This window comes from Leiobunum rupestre, chromosome 7 (assembly GCF_980474605.1).
Source record: "Leiobunum rupestre chromosome 7, qqLeiRupe1.1.hap1, whole genome shotgun sequence".
NCBI lineage: Eukaryota > Metazoa > Arthropoda > Arachnida > Opiliones > Sclerosomatidae > Leiobunum > Leiobunum rupestre.
In genome coordinates this window covers 26691942-26715343 of record NC_143390.1, presented here as the reverse complement: position 1 = coordinate 26715343, position 23402 = coordinate 26691942, and the positions used below count along the sequence as shown (strand labels likewise).

The 23402-nt window shown below is 41.6% G+C and overlaps 1 protein-coding gene across 4 annotated transcripts in view; it reads left to right on the top strand.

Annotated features, from left to right (window-relative positions):
• Ser (protein serrate) overlaps nucleotides 1-23402 on the top strand; it is a 58171-nt gene that overhangs the window by 32833 nt on the left and 1936 nt on the right. Inside the window, exons 2-17 of one of the 4 annotated variants that reach the window (XM_090180758.1) lie at nucleotides 4813-4867; nucleotides 10642-10957; nucleotides 14150-14517; nucleotides 14690-14803; nucleotides 14905-15239; nucleotides 16412-16565; nucleotides 17470-17619; nucleotides 20711-20824; nucleotides 21552-21665; nucleotides 21744-21857; nucleotides 21927-22043; nucleotides 22127-22354; nucleotides 22434-22558; nucleotides 22636-22929; nucleotides 23006-23137; nucleotides 23215-23377. In XM_090180758.1, the coding sequence (XP_090036884.1) occupies nucleotides 4813-4867; nucleotides 10642-10957; nucleotides 14150-14517; nucleotides 14690-14803; nucleotides 14905-15239; nucleotides 16412-16565; nucleotides 17470-17619; nucleotides 20711-20824; nucleotides 21552-21665; nucleotides 21744-21857; nucleotides 21927-22043; nucleotides 22127-22354; nucleotides 22434-22558; nucleotides 22636-22929; nucleotides 23006-23137; nucleotides 23215-23377 (2893 nt within the window). Of the gene's footprint in view, nucleotides 1-4812; nucleotides 4868-9830; nucleotides 10062-10230; nucleotides 10462-10641; nucleotides 10958-14149; nucleotides 14518-14689; nucleotides 14804-14904; nucleotides 15240-16411; nucleotides 16566-17469; nucleotides 17620-20710; nucleotides 20825-21551; nucleotides 21666-21743; nucleotides 21858-21926; nucleotides 22044-22126; nucleotides 22355-22433; nucleotides 22559-22635; nucleotides 22930-23005; nucleotides 23138-23214; nucleotides 23378-23402 lie in introns of those variants that run through there. The other 3 variants (XM_090180760.1, XM_090180759.1, XM_090180761.1) reach the window with 3 other exon arrangements.

Below are 23402 nucleotides of genomic sequence, written 5' to 3'. Positions count from 1 at the left end.
ATCGTTCGAACGCCAATAAAACGAATTTTGGCCAATGAGTTGGAAAACCTTAATTAGAAGACGTTCCGAGAGATGGTATCGCGTTGCGGATAGCGTTCGAAGTCTGGTCGAAGGAATCGCCGTGGTATCCGTGTAAATATTATTGTGGTTGAAACCGCGGCCATTTGAATAATCGTGTAGAAGGGTTAACCACCTCGGGCCAAATCCGTTTTCCCAAATCTCGACCAGTTTTTGTATAGAATCGGAGAAGGGCCGCGTTGTTTGCTCAATTTTTCTCAAGTACAGACTATAAGGGAACTGGCGCTGCTTAAGTCCACCTCCCCACCGCGCTTATGCAAACAGCGAATCGTCACTTCCGGCCATAAATTCGCCCAAAATCGAGACTCGGAGGGGGAATTACCAATCGACGAGATCAAAACACCTGGTTTAATTTATTTTAAAATAAACATTCTTCGAGCATGATGCCACTGCCATAGCTGTAATTCACGTCCGACCATTCTTACTGGATGCTAATCGTACGGAAGCCAGAAAAGACATTCGAGTGTCTTCTCGTACGAGTGTAGCCTTTAATTTACTATTACTGATAACCGAATACATTCTGTCCAGATTGGTTAAGCCGTTTTGAGAATACGCGGGGTAATCCGTCGAGATTAACAGTCACGCTATACCCTTCTGCCAAGTTCTGCGTGGGCTAACTTAAACCGTCATCTCTTTTCTCTAAGAAAGTATCGGTTGGGAAAGATTTCGCGAGGCTAAATCTGTTTATCTTCTGGAAGTCGATGCTTGTCTTTTCTCCTTTATCATTCAACTTCTCAATGTCAGGTCGCTTTCTTTATGGCATCTTCATCGTCGTTACCTATCTCGGACTGACAAAACCTTCTGCCCCCCTTCCCGCTGGATGCCTTTCAATTCTCATTTAACCCCAAATCCGGCCTCTCACTCTGTTCCATCTCGCAGCAACCGATTGATCTTGCGAGTCACGATCCCCGTATTGACATTCTTCTTTCAGGAATCTACTTCATCCATGCGCGCTCAAAATCCAACTAAACTTATAGTTTTCCCCTCGAAAGAAATTTAAGAAATTGAGACAAAATACCACGAATCGTATAGTTCGTTTTTTTTTCTCATCGACAAACGGCGCTTAAAATTTAAACTTATTCCGTAAAAGGATGTGCCAAAGAAATTTCTATTCTTACGATTATTTCGTGGTATAGTATCTGATGAGACTGTACGGGGGTTACGCGGCGAAAGACCTCCTGCCAAGTATCCTATAGTTTGAAGATCCATATATAAGAACTCCGCATGCGCGTTATACATACACCACTGACAGATTCCGTCGCTCGGTGTCACGAACCCCGTATAAACTCGCGTGTACTATTATGACGTTCTTTACGCGTCGTAACATTTGATCTCGAGAAACGTACATTTCGGATTTAGTTTTTTTTCTCTCCATAAAAAGGGATTGTTTGGCGAGCGAAGACCTCCGCGGGCCCGAAAGTGTCCCGTTTCTCTTTGCGCGCAAATCATAATGCGGACGAATTCAACGCGTTCGTACCCCCGAAACGCGTCCCATTCTTGTATTCGAGAAATGTATCCCGTCTCGTACCGGATTGTATTACCGAGTTTTTCATTTTGTTTTATATCATTTTCCAAATAGAGGAAGGATGTTTGTAAATACGATATAGGCCTAGTTTGATAGGACCTGAAATTTTTCAAGGCCTCCTTGAAACTATATAATTTCTTACGTTGACGAAATGTTGTTTACTAACAAAAGTACTAACATGATGGACGACGGTACGCTATCGTCTACCGTCTCGGATATCGCGGGTGGTCCTTGGTCCCTAGGAGTTCCGCTGATTTATTTCGCGACTCTAAACACTCGGGATGTCGCCCGACGTAATTAGTCAACCGTAATTAAAAAAAGGGACCCAGATTTATAAAACATATTTAAGCCCAATATAGCGTAACGGTTGTATGTTGGGCAGATGTCGTTAACAGTTAGATGGCTTTTATCCGCCAAAAATTGTCAAATCCTCTCGATAAAGTTCTGATTTTGGGACGACTAACGGGATGTCACAGGTGATGGGACCCACCTGCGATATAGTGTAGGTCCGGTCCTCGACGACACCCTTATAGCGTATATTAGCGTCCTAATTATTACCTCATCCTCGAAAGCCCCGAAAGTGAAACGAAGACCCTTTTCCGATTTTTATCTGGCGAATCTACGGAACTCAATATACTAATCCATTCGCTTAAATCACCGCTTCTATGGCTAACCGCTCCGTAAAATTTGCATATTGGCGGCGTACCGGCTGAAAGAGATCAAGGTAGTCAACGGCTTCTACGGTTGTTAAAAGGTACCGTACATCTCGCGGATGGAAGCGATTTTACGGTTTTGAGGTCTTCTCGGCTTTAATCTTTGCCCCGTCTGACTAGAACGTTATACCATAATGCGGAGGTAGTATCGGTCAAACGCGTGTTCTCTTAATAAATATAACTTCTTCCAATCCAAAATGGCGTTAAATAAATGACAGCCCCGATTTTGTGGTTAAAAACATTAGGAACAACGCGTTGGTATAGCATCTTCGTACAGTGACCTTCTAACACTGGAAGTTGCTCCTGGTGATTCCGATTCCCGCTTCGTTCCATTCGACAACCCCGATCGGGAGGAGAGGCGCTGAAAAGATGCCTATTACCGCGGCAGCCTGGCTCTGAATCGCTCGGATAAGTTACCAGCGAAAGTAAACTAAGCCCGTAACTATCCAGTCAGTCCCGAGTTAGTCCGTTATTTACGACTGCAACGAGAGGGAAAGATCACGTTCTACGTACTCTGTTGCGTAAGGCTAGGCGCCCACTGGCTCTCCGTTTCGTGTCGGTCCTGCCTTCCACGAGGCATTGTCTCCGTTACGAAGTAAAGGCTCGTGAAAGGTAGTACGTAGACGTTACGAAGAGCGGCGAGCGCCTGGCTTAACGCGTCTCCCTCGGTAGTTACGGGCTCAACAGCGGGTCCCGATTTTCCCCTAAATGTACTACGCACGAAAGGGAACAGGTGTGCTCGCTGGTGATGGTGTTTTTTTGGGGGGTTCTTACCGCCGTGTCTCGCTCGGGAACGTAACCTTTATTCTTCGAGGAGAACAGGTACTTCGGAAGGTACTTGATAAACAACGGACACGAAAAAGGGCCAAATTTATTGAAGAGTCTGTATGGAAGCCCCTTTGTGTTTATATTTATTAAATGGAGTTATTACGCGTGTAAGCGGACGATTTTCGGGGGACCCATTTTCTCAACGCGCCTGCTTTCGCGTTTTATCGTTATTAGGTGGCGAGCGTACGTGAGCGTATTAAATTTGTTATTCCTCGTAGTTCTAAATAATACGGGGAAAAAGGTTGAAATTCGCCCCGAAATCTTATCTAAACAAACAAGATTTAAACCGTAACGCGACAAGTTTTCGGTGCATTGTTGTAAAATACATTAATTTCCGCTAAATAAGCCAACGTTACAATGTTGTATCGCTGGGAATCAAACCGAAACAGCGTTGATAATCGTCTTAATTTTGCCGTAAATTGAACGTAAAAAAAATTGTTCCGTACATAAAAAGTTACCTCCGAAAAATCCCCCTTTTGAAATCATCAGCGTTGAATGTATAATTATTTTCAGCTCGTCTGACGTTAAGTGCAATTATGATGGGTATGCCAGCCGGAAACTGTAACCTTTTCAGTTTCGTAAAGTTCCGATAGAAAGGGCTAAAATTCTATTATTCGGGGCGTAAGAAAGGTGAAACGTAGCGTGTAAAATTAAACATAGTCTCGAATAATAATCCTCTATGAAAAGGAATTTTCGATTGTTTAAGAGCTTTATAAGAATCTAGTGTATTAACCTTAGAAACTGACTCTTCTCGACCTTATCACGCGCGTGTCCACTTTTTTAATCCAATCACTGTTGTTCTAATTTGGCTATTTTTTTTTCGTCACTGGCGCGCGATGAATTTAAGCCTGTAATCGAAATGAAATGTAATTTTTGACATTCCGAAATTATCGCGGATGTTACGCTTCAGAGGAGAACAAATTATTAGATTTTTTTTATCAAATCAAAATGTAATTTATTATATTCTTCCGAGTTTTCATTCTTTACATTGTTTACGCGTTATTAGTGAAATATGATTTTTTTATATATTCTATTAAATCGATTACGTGTTATTATTTAAATATGTTACTAAATCGTTTACGCTTTATTACTTTATATATTTTATAAAGTCGTTTACACTTTCTTACTTTATATATTCTATTAAGTCGATTACGCTTTATTACGTCGATTACGTTTTATTACTTTATATTCTATTAAGTCGATTACGCTTTATTACTTTATATATTTTATTAAGTCGATTACGCTTTATTACTTTGTATATTCTATTAAGTCGATTACGCTTTATTACTTTGTATTTTCTATTAAGTAGATTACGCTTTATTACTTTGTATATTCTATTAAATCGATTACGCTTTATTCTATTAAGTCGATTACGCTTTATTCTATTAAGTCGATTACGCTTTATTCTATTAAGTCGATTACGCTTTATTCTATTAAGTCGATTACGCTTTATTCTATTAAGTCGATTACGCTTTATTCTATTAAGTCGATTACGCTTTATTCTATTAAGTCGATTACGCTTTATTCTATTAAGTCGATTACGCTTTATTCTATTAAGTCGAAATGGTGAACAATCAGAAACCTTAAACTTAACGAAGATTAGGATATTAAGAATTATTTTGGTTGTATTTTTTTTGAAGAAAACTAATTTTTATTTTCTATTTTCAGAGATCATTTGCCTTGATATTAGACGCTGTGGACCATAATAACTACACCAAAAATGGTAAATACCGTTTTCTGTATAAAGTAGCAAAATTTGCAAAACCGTTTGAGGAGTACAACCACTACTAAGACCCGGTTTGAACTGTCTTTGAACTCTTTTGAAACAAAATATCGTGAATTTCGCAGGGCGGGCTGGTTTTTTGAGGCGTAGCGCGTCTTTTTGTCTCGCTTCGCGCGTTAATTCCCCCGTCGTCCACCTCAAGACAGTCTCCACCTCAACACTAGCCTCGCGGGCCACAGTCGGGGTCGTCGCTAGGGGGCGGTGGTTTTGGCGCTTAAATCAAATGCCGCATTTGAAGCGTAATTCCTAAACAAGGTGCGATACGCTTTCGTGAATTTTACTATCAGTTAAAAACAGTGACCAGAGAAAACCACGAAAACTTTCGATACTCCGCCTCTATGGTCAACAGACCCTTCGTTGTATTTGTTTCCAAAAAACTCGCTAAGCCTTGGCTAATGGGGAAAAACGCGCTTTTTATTCGAGAAACAAAGTTTTTATTGAAAATGACTTGGCATTAAAACTTCATGCCCGGCTTGGTTTAGTTAGAGGGAGAGAGGCTAGATTTTGCAGAAAGGGAGAGACGAAATTTGTTGGGTGTGGTTGTTAATGTCTTCGTAGAAGAAAAAAACGTATAAATTGAGACGGCTTAACTTCTTTTTTTAGAAAAAAAAGATTGGTTTACGTGGATGCGTATAGATTTTGTCGGGGAAACTGTTCTAAAGCTGTTTGATACTTTATATAGAATAGAAGTCCGCGTTTTTTGCATAATCTTTGCGATTTCTGACGACGTATCCCTTGTCAAAACGTTCGGTGTAATCCAGCAGCTGCTAAGCCGCTGACAGCAGCTGCGGACAGCTTGACCCCCGTCGTCTGCTCAATAAGTCTTAGGGGTATTAAGTGTAAAGAGAAAGGTCAAGAGTTCAAAATGAAGAAAGAAAACGGGAGATCTTTATTGTACGAGAGAGACCGACCGACGCGTATTTTTTTTTGTCGCGTCAAACACCTGTCCCCTTATTTCCAGATCTAGTTTAGAGTCTTAGTAATAGTTAAGGGCTAGCAGACATAACTTAACTAAACACAATCTAGATGGCGCCCGCGTCGCGGAAAAACCCTCTTATAGGAAGTTAGATTTATAAAAAAAAAAATGTGGGGTATTTCGTAGACGAAATCCGAATACTTATTTCGGTCTCGGTAGGCGTACAAAATCTTTCATCATTTTTGCGTTCTCCTTAACACGAGCTGTCCATCCTTTATGGATGTAGATAAATTTAACGGTTTCGCCGTGATTAAGTAGTTATTCTTCCTAATCAATCAGCTTTTTACTTTTCTAGGAGAGAGAGAGAGAGAGGGACCGAGGGGGGCGATATTAACTGAGAAAAAGGTCTACTCTAATTCGGCCTGAGCATCTTCCAGGAATTCGCTTTCTATCACGACAAGCCAGCTACAGCCAACCTCCCTTTCGGGCGCGCAAAATTGATAGAGTCAACTTGTATTGGTTTTTACCGCGGCTCTCGGCTTCTGGAAAACGTTTTCTGACCAAAGATGATGATAATAGTAGGAATGTAATTACCGCGAAAGGCGCTTCTGCAGGTGAATTAGGCTTAACTGGTAACTCGTGTCTCGAGAATGGAATGCTAGGATGCCAAGAATGTTTTTACCCCCGCGTCCACCTTCCCCCCCCCCTTTCGGTTAAAAAAAATCCCCCTCCAGAAAAAAATAGGGAGGGTAGAATTAAGGATCACGATGAACAGACGAGCGTGTGGCTCTTTATCTCAGCTAGAGAATATAGGCAGTAAAAATAACCATTAAAATCGGATAGTATTCTCTCAACAAGGCCTAGAATGAGCCACTTCTTCCTTTTCAGACGTTACGGCTACCGTTCCAGTCGCAATCCCCCCCTCAACGCGAGACGTTGTAGATATATTCTTGGGTCTCCCTATTATACCGCCTTCATTAAAGATGCCATTCTCCTCAATTCTTCGCTCGCGCGGGGCTTGTTTTAGCGATTACGGAGACTCCTGGCGGGAACACGTGGAAATAAAACTTGGAAATAATCTAAGTCCGAAGCATCGGCGCGCTTCTAGACCTGCCACTCGAGAAATACCACCTTCCTTCTGGCTTTCTTGGTGGCCTCCGGGACGCTGCTTTCGCGAGGTTGCCCAAGAAGGACTGCGGCGTGGATGATAAAGGTCGGAATGCGAGGTCAACTCTGCTACCGGAGCGCGGCTTCGGGGAAGGAAATCTTTCTTTCCATTTTTCATTGTGTTTTCGTCGTTATGGAACTCGCGATCTTCACCGTTTATCTTTCTACCCAATTTTTATCGATTATTTTTTAGCTATTAAATCGAAAAGAAATGGCCTAATAAATATATCAGGCCGTCTCTCGCGTGACAGGTATAAAAAGCGACGTTAGCGCCATCTCTGTGAGAACGAGGGACCCGAGTCTTATCGACCAATAAAGATAACGAAACTGTTTTGGACGAAATAGTTAGGGGAGACCTTCGTTAGTTTCCATGGCTACTTTTTACGTCTCCTTTACGAGAAAACGCGGTGGGTGATCAAAATTCAACTACAGATACTCGCTATTTATGTTTTCCACACTTAGATATCCGCGCTTTACCTTACAGGGTTGGCACACGTCAGGGAAAATAGGGAAATCAGGGAAAAGTCAGGGAATTTAAGAATGGACCTAAAATGTCAGGGAAATGTCAGGGAATTTTAGAATTTGTAAAAAGTCAAGGAAATGTCAGGGAATTTTTAGAATTTGTAAAAAGTCAGGGAAAAGTCGGGAAATAAATTTTATCTTGGCACTTTTTTAAGGTATTTCTACTCTAGATCTATGACAATTTCTAAGATTATCATTTATTTCCTTGAAAGTTTGGCTAATTTTTTCAACATTGCAATAACCTTTTTACTGAAATATAAGTTCATTAAAATTTATTAACTTCTGATAAAAGTCAAATATAAAATAAAAATTTGGCCTTAAAATGTCAGGGAAAATCTCTTAAAATAGTCAGGGAAAACATGGAATAGTCAGGGAATTTGAATCTCAAAATTTTGTGGCAACACTGCCTTAGTAAGCAATATTTTTCTGATTGATATTGTTTAATTATAAATGTTACAAATTTAATATTATCTTCTTAGTATTTTTTGCTATAATTAAATTTCTTTCGAGCCTTTAATCCCTCTTTCTTCACGTAAAACCGCGAGATTATCGTTTGTTCCCCAACCTTTTAGAATCCTAGTTATCATCTCCGGAGATCCGGGATGAAGTAGGGATGAGGATGGAAACGCATCATCCTCTTGAACCTCTTCTCGCTTCTCCTCTCTTCTCCATCTATTTATTTTTGCAAAGTTTATTTAGTCATTCCACCCTTCTGTATGGCCTCTAAAACCGCGAATATCGCTCCGTGAGCTCTGCAGATCCACCAAAAAGAGAGTGAAACTTATTACGGTTATTTTTACTTAGAGAAAGCGTTACAATGTTTTTATTCGGTGATCTTAAAAAATTATTTTCGTGATGGTGGTTCCATCTACCGGATAATTTTGGAATCGGTGTTTTTTTTCCTTTTGAGTTTAAGCTCTGTACATCTTTTCTTAGTCCCAAAAGCAGGTATCAGAAAAAAGTTAAATTTAAGAAACAACTAATTTAATATTAAAAAATATTATTACCTAATAATTTAAAAATATATAATTTTAAAAACTTATTGTCACAATTATTTTTGGTTTTAAATTAAGTTTAAAAATCGTGCTGTTGCGAAAAACGTTAAAAACGTTAAAAAATAGGAAATCGTAAGTCGATTTACCTGGTTTTGTAACTAAGACAGCGACTTGTCGTTGTAAGAAGGCGCGGGGCTTAACCTCTAATAACAGGCCTCTAGTACATGGAAGGGAATATCAGCGTCAGCAACCACATCCCTGCTTTTTTGAAAGGAGATAAACACTCATTAAGTTATCCGATCGGCGCTTCTTCTCATAAACTGGATTATTAGGTAGTAATTAGTGGTTCCCCCGACTCCCTTCGTCCGTTAACATTCATCATCTTACGTTGGCAGTCGTTTGTATAACGCGTATGAATTAGATACCTTCTCTTTTTTGTCGACATAGCCGCCGGATTAATTTTAATGATAATTTGGCAGTAAAACTACTCGAGGAGAAACTCTCATTTCCTCCAATTAATAGTGAGAAAAATTTTGTGAATTAGAAAGTTTGTCCGATGAGCTATAGCTTTCATTTTCGAAAATTAGAATTATAAATTGCTATATACGTCTTTTCGCTCTGAACTGGTTTTGATGAACCGGATTTAGCCGGCGATAAATATTACCTCTCGCTAATTTTTGGTTTTTCTCTTCTTTGTTGATTCATTACATTTTGTTTGAATCGTTACATTACGTAACGTTAAACAAATACGTTATAAATCAACAATAATTCTTACCTTTCTTACTAAAATACGTGTTTGAAAATGGTATTATTTAAAGGAAAGGAAATTTATGTCGTAATTTTATATTCAAACGGTTAAATGTTATCATTTTTGTACAATCTTATTAAATAATATTAGCGACATTTCGAACAATTAACACTCCCACGGCCAATTAAAAAAACCTAATAACTAATCGAGGCGTGTTTCCTTTCGCACGGCAGTTTCTCTGCTGTGTTAAGTCGCGTCTACTGACAATAATAGCAATTGGAGAAAATGACAACCGTAATTGGGTTAGTGTTATAATAGCGAGCCTAATTAATATACGCGACAAACATTTTTCCTAACTCGTATTAATTAACCCTGAAAAAATGTAAATGAAAAAAAAACATTGTTTTTTTTTTCTAAATTACAACCTCCTACGATAATATATTTTGTTTAATAATGAAAAAAAAAAAGATTGACCAGTAATAAGGGTGGAGATATCCTTCGCAGACAGACCGTTAAATACGAATGTTTTGTACTTTGGTACTTCGACTCGCGTACGCGTGTGTTCCATCATCCGCTTCACTAAACTCATTAATTCGGCGAAAAAATCGGCGATTGGAAAACGGTTTTCTAATCTCGGCGACATATTTTGATTTGAGAGGGTGTAGTTGCGAACGGCTGATGCCTGTTGATGCGAGTTTCCGACGGCCGAAGACGCTGGAAATATTTTAAGGCAGATGGTTTTTATCTCGTATCTTTCGTGAAAATCTAACGGAAGTCTATTTAGCGGTAAAATTAGCGGACATAATAATTAAACGGAAATTCTGTCTTAATGTTGTTAATGTTCTGGTAGTGTGGGTTAATTTAACGCTTGTTTGGTTTTGTGAGGGACACACTTTTGATAGTGTCCGATATCCGCGGTGGAATTTTTGTCGGCATCCGTTGAAGATGGACAGATACTAAAATAATGAAAAATTATAGTCAGAAAAATAAAAATTTTAATGTTCGTTAATGGCGTAGCAATGGTAAACGCCCATTTTTGACGTCTCAAGTTTAGCTCGAATTGGAAGATGATTATATTTGATTACGCTTGACTGCGTCTTGATACGGAATACGGAGAAAAATGAAATGTAATTGTTTTCTGGAATTGTAACGGTGCTTTTGCCGGCTAACTCTAATTACCTTAAAGGTGGACGCCAAAGATTCTTAAATATTTCACGTACGTTGCGTATAGTTTTAACACAATATAAGCCTATATTTAATATTTATCGGAATAGGTGTGGTCTGGTGGATTTCTTAAAATTTATTTCTTAAGATGCTTGTGTTATAAAATTCTTTTAAATAATATTTCACGTTTTTTCTCCCGTAGCAGTGGATCGAGTGATCGAGAGGCATTTATACTCCGGTATCATTGTTCCTTCAGCCGACTGGCACACTCTCCTACACACGGGTCAAGCGGCCAAAATCAGCTACCGCATCAGGGTCATGTGCGACGTCCACCACTACAACACGACGTGTGCCAAGTTCTGCCGTCCGCGCGACGACCGCTTCGGACACTACACTTGCAACGACCACGGCGACAAAGTCTGCATGTCTGGCTGGAGCGGACCCAATTGCGAGACGGCCATTTGCAAACCGGGATGCCATCCCATCCACGGATTCTGCAACAAACCCGGGGAATGCCTGTGAGTGCTCTTTCCCTCTCAATTTCCTAGTTCCGCTCGGTCGGTTTTAGCTAATAGTTTATTAATAAAAAGCCCGCGAATCTCGGTGGCCTCCGAAATGGAAACTTTCTCCCGATCGCTGCCGAATTAAAAGGCGCCAAAAAGAGACATTACGAGAAAGCTTTGAAAATCAGTGAAAATTGTGTAAAAATTTCTTTGGTCCGCTGTTCTTTCAAGCAAAACGGCGCGTTTTTTTCTTTATTGATACTTAGGATCAAGTCGGCGCGCTCATAAAAAACGCATTTAGACGAATTAAATCGAAATAATGCGCCTTTAGATTACAGTGACGATGTTTTCCGCCTCTTTCTTAAGCTAAGGCCGCGCGATGATGGCCACCCGTACCATTATAAAGCGAGAATAAAGGTCCCGGTAGCTACCCGCCGAAAAATGGATTTCAAAGGTATATTTATAGGAAAGTGGTTCTCTCTTTCTTACGACGGACGCGCGGGTTCCTTCCATTATTGTCTAAGTTAGTCCTTGGGTGTTGGTTGCGCGCCGGTAATGAGAAACGAAAAGCAGTGTTAGAAACAAGTGGGGCTTCGAGGGCGTTGCGAACATTACGACTCGTTAGTTTTTTCTCTTTAACCGAAGCTGACCCTGGCGGAGAGCGAAAAGTCCTTAAAAGCGGCTCTCCCGCTGTTACCAAATTGAATCACTTACACCGGGCCTTGACGATACCGATAATTCACGAGAAACATTTACACTCAGACAGCCTGACCAAACACGTTTTCCACTTCTTACGGTCCTAGCCACGTCTGCCATTCGCGGTAGTCCCCGCTTACGAGACTCGGGTTCGTAAGGAATTAACGACTCCTTATACTTGACTCGTAAACCTTTGTATTTGAACCCAATCGCCCAGAGATTTTTTTTTCCTTAGGGAGTTAAGTACCGGATTGTACTAGGCATATTTGAATAGAATTAACGATAAATTATACGGAACTGCGCTCCGAATAGCTTAACCCAAATGGTTTCCACAGGGACACGGGAAAATAACCCTCGTGTTTCTTAAATGTTAAGCGTATAGGTTTATCCTTTCTCGGTACAACCAACAAGGCAATTTTCATTTAATCTTAAGATCAACGTTACAACCTTTGGATTAACCGCGAAGGTATACGTAGTACTTCCTTATTGGTTATCGGAAAACTGTTAAGTTTCATCACATATTTCGCCCGGTTTTTAAACTCAGTTACCCCCCCCCCCCCAGTAAAATAAGAACGCAGACGCGAAGGGTTAACGTTGTCTGTCATCGAACGCGAAATCTCCGAAATCAGTGGTTTTAGGGGGTAACAATGGCCAAAAGTAGCGTGTCCCGGAGTGAAATCGTGATCCTCGGGCGCGGGCAACGTCGTGTTAATTCCTCGTTATTTGTTTCCTCTATCATTGTTTAAAATCTCGGATCGATCAGCTTCGTTCGCGGCTTTAGTGATCGGACATTATTGACACCCCAACGTTTTCCCGTTTTCCACGCGACTCCACCCGTTTGTAACAAAACTTTTAAGCTTTTGTCTACGCCGATATAACAGGAGGGTCTAAATATCATCCCATCGGAGTGATTTGTTAAACGGCACTCGGAGTTAACAGCTTTTCCAAAAACTAGGATCACGATTTTCGCGTCGACTTTGGAATTCGGAAACGGGGAAACGTCTAAGATATATTCTTTCTTTTTTGCGCCATTCTATTTAAGAGCCGTATCGTTTCTTTCTCACGCTGTTCAACTAGCTTTTTAAAATAGGAATTGGGATAGAGGGCCTCTTTGGCACGGGGGAGGGGGTGGAACGCGCTGACTTAAGTAGGTTAAAGGTTGGGTCTTCAACTATAACCGACACCGTGTTTTAATCTGGGACGCGGACATTTTTCGCGCGAACCTGACCCACTTGCTTTAGCGGATTTACGTACGCGCCATTATCGCGTATAAAAATCCTTTTTTTGACCGAAAGAATTTAACCCACTAGAGACGAAGTCTGGTTGCGTAGCGGTGGGTAACCGTGAAAATAGCGGTCTTTGGTTGAAGAGCAAACCCTAGCAATTACCGCGCGATGACTGCGGCGGGGAGAGAGAGAGCCAGTTCCCCCGAAGATATATCACCGTTCACACTCACCTTTTAACCCCTTCGGATTACCCCCACGCGTATCTCGTTTACTCGGCTACTCCATATAGCACCGCGATGGCCCGTAGTCAACAACACGAATTACGAGTTTTCGCCGCGAACGAATTTTTCACATAATCGAGTGAATATCGCTAGGCGCGCCTTTTCGGGGTCGTTCCTGACTGCGAATGTTCCTTCTGGTGGTCTCCGCCGTAACACCTTTGTACCACCGAAAATGAACTAATTAAGACATCAATCTTTGAGTTATGTGTGTGTGTGTGTGTTTTCGGAGATGAAATTTTAGTAATCTCGTCACATCCGTTTCTGATAAAGACTGTAGAGTCCCTTTTTTATTTTGGGGAAGTCATTGGGCCAAAAGAGGTTGAGATTACAATTTGGTTGAACGGCACGGACGACCCTCCCCACGAGGTGCCAAACTCTGTTCCCCGAAAATCCCCTTTTTTCGTTACTTTATTTTCTTTTCGGAATAAGCAAAAATGAAAACATTTTCTCACGGGAAATGAGAGTATTTTTCTTATTTATAAGGCTTTCGGCGTCTTAGCCGGGATAGTAGTTAGAGGTGGCGGAACAGCTAGGAAATTACTAGCGGGAATAATTCATGAAAACTGCATTGATAAATCCCGAACAAAAACGACCTGTATACATTACGAATCTCGACTGCGGGGAAACTATTTGTACGCTTTTTTTGTAGCGTTTCTCCGCTTTTCCTGGGTCGTTTTAAGGCTTTAAGCGGTTTTCCGTGACAAATAAACATTCGGAAGCATGATTTCTCCGAGGGAAGAAAAAAAAAGGCAAAGAGAAAGGAGCGAAACGTTTATGGAAATCGCGCGTGACTGGCTCCATTATATTTCGCAGACCGTTTTCGGTCAGCCTGTCTCGCCCACTGAATTGTTGCCAACTGTAATTAAAACCGCGCTTCCGAAAGTGTTTTAAAAAAGGCAACGTCCCATGCCGTGTCCAAATAGTAGAGATTCATTTCAATGTCATTGATTCTATGTTTTTAAAATTATATTTTCGATAACGCTTAATTTTTTCTGTCGGAACAGATGTCGATCTGGTTGGAAGTCCGAGCTCTGCGATCAATGTATGCCGTATCCGGGTTGCCGCCACGGCTATTGCAACGGGTCACCGTGGCAATGTATATGCGACATCAACTGGGGAGGAATTCTGTGCGACCAGGATCTGAACTATTGCGGAACCCACGAACCGTGTTTCAACGCCGGTACTTGCGAAAATACGCAACCAGATGAGTACATGTGTCGCTGCTCCGAAGGGTTCTCCGGGGTCAACTGCGAAGTCGTGGATAATCCCTGCGCCACCCTTCCGTGTCTAAACGGTGGTACTTGCTCAGAGATCAACGGGACTTTCAGTTGTACTTGTAGACCCGGTTGGGCCGGAAACAAGTGCCAGATAAGTGAGTGACCATCTAGTTTTACGCGGGGTTGACTCAATTTAATAAATTTCATTTCATTGATGTTATTTTCTAACTCATTAATTTAAAAAAAAAATACGATCAACCCTGTTTAAAGGTTTTGAATTGTACCCTGAGAATGTATGTAAACTAATTAACCAATTGGGTTTCTTAGATATAGACGAATGCGCCTCCAATCCGTGTCTGAACAGTGGCACTTGCGAAGACAGGGTCAACTCGTACCGGTGTGTTTGCAAGAAAGGCTGGCAAGGAAACAGATGCCAAAAAGGTAATACCATCTCCATTTTAGTTTTTGACGTTTACTTTAGAAGCTTTTCAGCAACCATAATGACGTGATATTAAGAGCAAATTATCTCGGTCCTTTTTCAGACGCTGACGAATGCGAAAGTAGTCCTTGCATCAACGCCGACGGTTGTCGCAACTCCGACGGCGATTACGAATGCGATTGCAAAAGAGGCTGGACAGGCAAGAATTGCGACGTCAACATCAACGACTGCATCGGACAGTGTCAGAACGGAGCCACTTGCATCGATTTAGTGGACAGTTACCATTGCGTGTGTCCGGTCGGGTTCACGGGTCAACACTGTCAGACCAACATCAACGATTGCGACCCCGAGAAGTGTTTGAATGGGGGCGAATGCGTAGACCGGGTTGCCAGTTTCTCTTGCATCTGCCCCGTCGGCTACAAAGGAACCCAATGCGAGGTAATTACCCCTACAATATATCAATTTCCCATTAGTGTTTTTATACGGGGTTTTTGGAGATATATTTATTTTTGTTTGTTTAAGCGTGGGATAATTTGACTTGGGCAACTTAATCCACCATCGGAATATGCCCTCAAGCGTATCTTCATTCCGATTTTTTTCCTCTGCATCAGCGATTTCTCATCACTGGCCATTTTTTTTTGCATCAACATTTATACTAGCGGTTGATTTTTCCTAATGACTTTATTAGACCCGTCAATTAGCGATAACTGTAATAATATAATAACATAGTTCGTGTCTAAAGCCCAGTTCACACTATACAATTAATTGGGCCACTTAATTGAAACCAACTAATTGTAAGCAAGAAAATTGAATAGTGTGAACAGAAAAATTGTAACCATTGTTCCAACTTTTTCGGTTCACACTGTACAATTTTCTTGCTCACAATTAGTGGGTTTCAAATAGTGGCCCAATTAATTGTATAGTGTGAACTGGGCTTTAGTCAATTAGAAAGCTAGTTTTAATTAATTATAAAATAACGCCAGAAATGTTTAACATCATCGATTAACCTTATTGCTTAGAACATTAATACCTTTGTCGACTATGTTTAAAAAGAATGTGTTCTTTCAATATATTTCTAAAATGATAGATATATAGCTAAACCATCTTGTTTCGATTTCAGCGTCTAGGTTTTAATTCGGGGAGTGTGTGTGTGTGGGGGGGGGGGAGATGATATCTTCGGGTATCGATGACCGTTTTGGCAGTTCTCAAAATTGGCCATGGTCCGCGTAAGGGCTAATACCTTCTCGTCGGACGGAATGTACCGCGGGATGAATTTGGCAGCTACAAACTTCGCAGGCGATCGAACGGAATTACCTTATAAGATCGACGCCGGTCATTGACGCTTTTAAGTATTCGTGTAGGCGAAGACTCGATCTACGGTTCGCGCTGAGGACTCAAATTCGGATCACGCGTGGCCAATAACAAATCTGTCTGCCCCTCTCCTCCTTATCGTACGAACATGAGCTTGCGTGTATGTATCTATTAAGAAAAGGGGGAAGGGGAATTGATTTGTTTGGTCCAAATTTAGATTGTATCGCCGATATTTCTCATTATTATTCCTAAAAAGTTTGTCTCTTTCTTTTTTTTACTTTCTATATGGCCGAACGCAGATTGACGTTGACTTGTGCAACCCCGATCCGTGCCAGAACGGAGCTTCGTGCATTAATATGCACAGCGACTATTATTGCGGATGCACGGCCGAATACCACGGCAAAAACTGCTCAATCCACAGGAACAAGTGCGACAATCCACCCTGCGGCCAAGGTAATTATCCCCATCCATACCAGCCATCTTGAGTTATTCCGCCTCTCTACGCAATGTCTTTCCCATTCAAAATAAGTGTTTAAGCCATGGTTAATTCCGACACTTCAACAAGCGTGATTCCCCCGCTCAATATTTAGTTTGTCCACGATTCCTGCCTTTCTCTTAATTTGGGTGGAGGAGCCGATTTTCCCGATTCTTCGCGGTGTCGGGGTTCGCCAAAGACGAATTACTTCCGTCGGAAGTTTAGGAGTTAATTTCACGATTCCCTCAGCGACGATAAACCAAGACGAAATGGAAAGTCAAACAAATCGTCCCTCGATTTATTTTTTATCTCCGACTGTTGCGGAATCGCGGTCTTTTCCCGCCAGGTCGCGCTCTCTCTCTCTCTTGTGTGGGACATTACTTTTCCTTTTCTTTCTCTCTTCGAGAGTGTGATGTTCTTTTACCTCACACTGCGCATTCCCCGTGCTCAATGAGACGTTCCCTTTAATCGTCCCAACTGCCGACATCTTCGACTGTCCCCCCGCAACGTCCCCGCTTCCTATCTCTCACTTCCCAGAAACGTTGTTACGTCGCCTGTTAATATAACCTTCGTCTCAAGTGGTACTTTACACTAATACCAACCGTAATGACGCCTCTCTTTTCGCTAACGAGATTCACTGTGACGCGATTACTTTCCCGGATAAGTTTGCTCTTAGAACCGTGTTATAAATATAAAAAAGGTCCATTTGCGCGTCGGTCTAGACACCTGTTACGCTCTACCCTGGGAAAAATCGTAAATTTTTCTCTTTCCGATATTAGGAAACTTTTTACGTCAAATAACTTTACTAATTTAGTTTGTATTTGAAACTGGGTATATCTTGATAAAAATATTGGTCTAATGGTAATTTCTTCCAACAAACAGAAACGGACATTTGTCTGATACATAACTTAGTCGGCTCCAAGTACCAAACCACAACCGTCTGCGGGGACCACGGCAAATGTATCAGCGAACCCAATGGTGGTTTCACCTGCGTTTGCGATCCAGGATACAGTGGAAGACATTGTCACGAAAGTAAGCCCGTATTTTATTACGATTACAGCGTCATAAGTCTATTAGTATCGCGATTATAAAATCCACATCCAGTTTAACGTTAGAAAACTATCAATCGATTCGTGGCTTAAATAACGTTATCGCGTTGAAATTGACGCGAGGGCACGCCTATATTAGCGCGGTAGCCCTCGATGGCCGTATCGAATAACGCGTGACCTTTCGGGTCAACTTCGAGGTATATAGCCAGAAAAAGAATCTCGAAACACTTAAAATACTTTCATAAATTCGCGAACACTCTTGCTCGTTTTCGAGGAAAAAACCATACAATTCACTTAGTAACTTGTCAAATATTCGCTTCGACTTCGCAAATCCCCCGACCACCACCCCAAAAAATGTTTCAACATTTTACTTCGAATTTCGTTTTTGCGTTCCTTTTAAAACTGTATATAAAATAGCTCCCTAAGTTTTTTTTTGGTAAAGTCACGACTAGGAATTTGGCTCCCTCTCTGTGCAAATCTCGTAACGACATCGAACCCCGCTATTCTATTCAAATTCGATCCAAAAAGATGTATTACTGCTAGATCGGAAGCTGCCTTTGGACCCTATAGCCATATCTTAGTAGTAGTTGGTATCCCATAGTTGTATACTTTTAAATTCCAGTTCTTCTATTTTGTATAACACGATCAAACCTCTCTATAAAAGTCTGGATCAAAATAGCTCTACCTGTCTGAAATAAACTTTTCACGGCGATTGTCGGTCGCGTTCCCACTATGAACTCAAAGTTACCTCCGACAGGATACGCCGTTTATTTTACCACAAACCATAAAATTAATTAAACCTAACGAGCCCCATAAACCAAAAAAAAACCTTCGCTTATTTAAGATTAGAACCTTAATCTCAATTTCTAAATAAAAATATCGCGATGATGTCAGATACGAACTGTCTCTAAGGATGGGATGTTATTGGGACGGGGGGGGGGGGTGCAGAGGAGGGCATGATAATAGTATAAGATAATTTTGTTTCCAAGAGAAAGCTTCCATCGTACATTATATGTAGAGGGAGTAGGCCCGGGGAGGGGTGCAGAATTTTTGGAGATCCAGAACTGGGGGGATGAGAGAAAAAGGGGGAAGGGAGTGAAGAGATTCTAGTTCAAGATGAAAATCGAAAGAGTAGCCAACATGCTTTAAAAAGAGAGTTTTTTTTTCTCGAGCGAGACGTCCGTGTCCATTGGGCGGTTTGCAGAAAGGAATCCGAAGGGGCCGACTGCCCCGAGGCGGCCGCCACATTCGGCCCGAAACTATGCATAAAAAGTTCTTATTTAAAGAGGGGATAGTTCTTCGGTCGTGTCTAATCTTAATACACCTTGCCAACCGAAGATTTTTACCTTCTTTCTCATCTTCCTTCTCGCGGCTGTCTTGGGGTTTTTTTTTCGCCAACTTGTTTTGTATCGCATTTTTGCGAAGAGTCGATACCTAGCGTTCTTAATTTAAAGCATGCTTAGTCAAAGAGAAATGAAGAAAGATGCGCGGGAGGAGGAGGGGAGACGTTTTGAAAGGCTTAAAGAATATAAAAAAGCGAACTATTTTTTTTTAAAGTGGTTTATTCTTTAAATTTTCGTGGTTTGTTAAAAGAATTTGATCGCCGATTTCGCTTTTTTTTAAAAAGCATCTTTTTTATTTTTAACCCTTTCTCATCGCTTTTTAGCTTTTTTTATTTTAAATAATAAACTAGACGTGAACGGATAACAAATGGTAGCTTTCCAAATAGTTTGGAAAGACTTAAATCAGCCCTTTTTTTCCTCTTCTTAATTATCGACTTTAAAAAGGAATCATGAGATAGGTTTGAATTTATTCAGTTGATTTATCTTTCGTATGCCCTTCGCGTTTATTTAAATTTACGATTAATTTATCTTTGTTCGCGACCTATCAAAGATTAAATTTCAAGATCGCGATCAGGTAGAACGAATTTTTGTTATTTCATTAAAAAAATATATTAATTTTTATCGATTGAAATGAAATTATTTCTTTAGATGAAATAATAAGAATCGCGTGATTATAGCCGTATTAAAACTCGATTGGGTACGGCTGCCGTTGCACTGCGGGGTATGTAGGTATACATTTCGCGGATCTTTTTGATTCGCCCCTGTCTCAATAAGCGGGCACGTAGTTTGTGGGGATACATTCCTCGTATATCCGTTCGCGATCTGAAAAAAAAAGCCAGAGATATAAAAGATGGTCGGTTACCGCGGATAATTTTTTCTAAACCAATTTGCTTTCGAAGCCGGTACATCGAAGCTATTACGTTTGACAAGTCCGAAAAGCTCCGAATTCCTTTGGACCAAATACCTCGCCGCGCGCGGTCCCGCGTGATTCCAGGGGGGCCAACGCGCCCCCTTTTTCGATAGGGAGGGGGGTAGGGCCGAGTAATTAACCGGACAAATGCCGGGTATTGGTGTGGGTCGTTTGCCGCCCCCTCTGCCTGCCCCCTTTACCAAATTGAACTGACCCCCCTCCGTCCTCCCTTCTCGAAATTTTTTAGGCTTAAATGTGTGCCCCATCTAAATGCGCGTGTCACCCTCCCGCTGTTTATAGATATCTACCCCCCCCCCCTTCCCAAACGCCTTCTTATGTGAGTCTTAACTCCACCCAATCCGGATGTGGATGAGAAAAAAAGGACAAGAGAAGTTATCGCAACCTTGGGCCGCGCTAGCTAGATTTCCAGTCACTACTTTTCAAAAATCGTCCGGCGGCTTGAGCTGACACTTACCCAACGCGCCGTTCGCCTTCCCCCTTACCTTCCAGCCAAATGTCAAATGGCTTTATCACCTTCTCGCCGTAGAACTAGGTAAAATAGAGGCTTACTTTCTATTCTATACCTTTTCGCGCGTAACACACCGACAGAAAGAATGTTTTATATTATTGACGCGATTGTCTCTCTCCCCTTTTTAAACCCCGTCCATTCCCCCCTTTAAACGTGTCTCACAAAAAAAATAATTTCCCCTTGTGGGTTTTATTCGTTTATCTAAGAATTCAGAAATATTTATAATCAGATTTCGTTAAAAAAAATAAATAAAATCCCGATCGAATTTAACGGTGGATTGATTTCGTTGCAGATATAAACGACTGTATCCCGAACCCGTGTCAAAATGGAGGCACTTGCGTCGATGGCGTCAATACCTTCCACTGCGTTTGCCCCGATGGCTGGGAAGGAGCCGTTTGCAATCTAGGTAAGATGGAATACCATCCCCGAAACGCGCTAGAGTGTTCTGGAAATGGAGGCCGGGTCATACGGGTAAAAGAGTGATGGTACGGGTGGGGAGGAGACGCGAGCGCGCGGGTGAAGAGAACCTTCTTTCGGGGGTCAGGGGTTAAATTCGCTACCAGATCTGGAGAGTCGCAATTACTTCGGAGGGGGATATCCACTGCCTACCTGCAGCTTCTTTCGAGACACACCCTATAAGTGCCGCTTCATTTTTTTCTTGGGAAAAATAGCGGAACTTCTATTTTCCAGCGCGTCAAGGGATTTTTTTAGGGTATTTTATATATTTTTTGCGCTCTTCGATGGTAAATTCATCAGAAGTCAATTAATGATACGTTTCGGCGTCGAGGGGGTCCGTCTTGATAAAATATTATCCGACGAAAATTGTAAACAAAAATCTTTTACACTGAATTCCCCTTTACTACGGAGTAATTATTGTTATCGAAAGGTAACCTGCTTATTATTGCGTTGGCATGATGGAGATCCCTTTGTAATTCCGATCGTCTGCCAACTGCAAATTACCGGTATTTACGATCTGCGAGCAACTACTGTTCGCGTCCTAATTGGTAGTAGTGTTTTCTAATGAATCAACAAAGCGATACCGTTAATTAACTTCCACTTTCTGAAGGACCGCGACTTTAAAAAAAAATATGTTTTTCATCCCATAAGACTAATGGTTTCTTTTCTCGAAACAGATAAGAACGAATGCGATCCTAATCCTTGCCGACACGAAGGGAACTGCGTCGATTCCGTCAATGACTTTACTTGCGAATGTAAACATCCTTGGAAAGGGAAGATATGCAACCTCAGTAAGTTTTTCATTTCGCTAGTAACAATTCTGCCAAACATCTCTCGTCGGATGTTCTAAATTTTTGTACTTTACGTAGGACATACGCACTGTGACATTAACACGTGCCAAAACGGCGGAAGTTGCGTCGATGTCGGCGATACGTTTCTTTGTCATTGCAAAGAAGGTTACGAAGGGAAGACATGTCAGATCTGTAAGTGTTAGCTTGTTACGATATTTGTCGGACCAGTACCAGAGACTAACGAAATCGCTCTTTTCTTAGCCAAATACCACAGTTGCCGATCAAATCCTTGTCTGAACGGCGCGACGTGCGTGGCTGTTGGCAATTCGTACACTTGCGTTTGCCGCGAAGGTTACGAAGGCGGTCAATGTCAACACAGTATGTATCTTTTAAATCTCCGCTCGCGTGGTGTAGACGTTAAGAACGGGTGGTAATTGTTTTTTTTTTGTCTCGATCAAAAGACGTGGACGACTGCGCGCCAAATCCGTGTTTCAACGGAGGTCGTTGTATCGACGGAGTCAATTGGTTCCTGTGCGAGTGCGCAGCGGGGTTCACCGGGCCCGACTGTCGGATCAATATCAACGAGTGTTCCAGCAACCCGTGCGCAGAGGGCAGCACTTGCGTCGACGAAATCAATAACGTCACTTGTTTATGTCCTGCCGGGAAAGGTGGAAGACGTTGCGACGAAGGTAAGACATCATCGCGCCAACAACATCAATCTTCTTCCCTGTCAAAATTTACAAACTTTGATTTGACGTCTTATTCTAGTGGTTCCAATTATAAGCGCTGGCTCTTGTCTCTGGAACTCTCAGACGCAACCAGATGGCAGCATCTGGCAAAAAGGAGAATGCAATACGTGTCGATGCACCCGAGGAGTCCTCACTTGCACGCAGGTAAATAATCACTTTTTAAAACTGTCTTTCAAAAGTCCTTTCTTTTTTTTAACCTAATTGGTTTTTTGACTTTTTAGGTTTGGTGTGGTCACCCAAACTGCGTTCCTTACCAAAACCCAGTGGAGACCCGAAGCCAATGCCCGCCCAATCACTTATGTTCACCCATTCACAGAGAGAGCGCCTTAGAATGTTTCACCCCTCCGTGTAAAACCAGAGGCATTTGTACCCGCGTGGGTCAGGACCCCTACGACGCCAAACTGGGGCAAAATTCTCCTTACGCTATGGGCAACGATTGCGAACCCAACAGCGCCTCTCTCAGCAACAATTGCGCCAAAATTACGCTCCTATTCGATAAGAGTAAAATGCCCACTGTACGTTTCCTCTTTAGACCATCCTATTTCCATTCGGCACGTTATTCGAGACTTAACATATTAATTTTTCAATTAGGACGTGACGATTGAAGAAATATGCTTTCAGCTACGTCGTTTCCCCGTACTTCACAACTTTACGCATACATTTCCCATAATTGTTAAATGTGGGGTCAAAATGAACGAAGACGACACTGTAGAAGTCACTGTGGTACGTGTGTTTCTACAATTGACAATAATTTAAGCTTACACGCTACGATAAAATACTAATTGCTTAATTTTCCGTAGTCCTCCACGGCCGAACCGTCGATTCAGACATTTCAAGTTCTGAGCGAAGCTGCCAAAAGAATGGCCGATCTCATCAGCAGAAAGCTTTCGGACAGCGTCGCGCTAGCCGCCGTCATCGAGGTCAAAGTTGAGACCTCGAGAATAAGTCCAGAAACCAGTGCTGGTAAGTCTCGGATACCTACGTTACG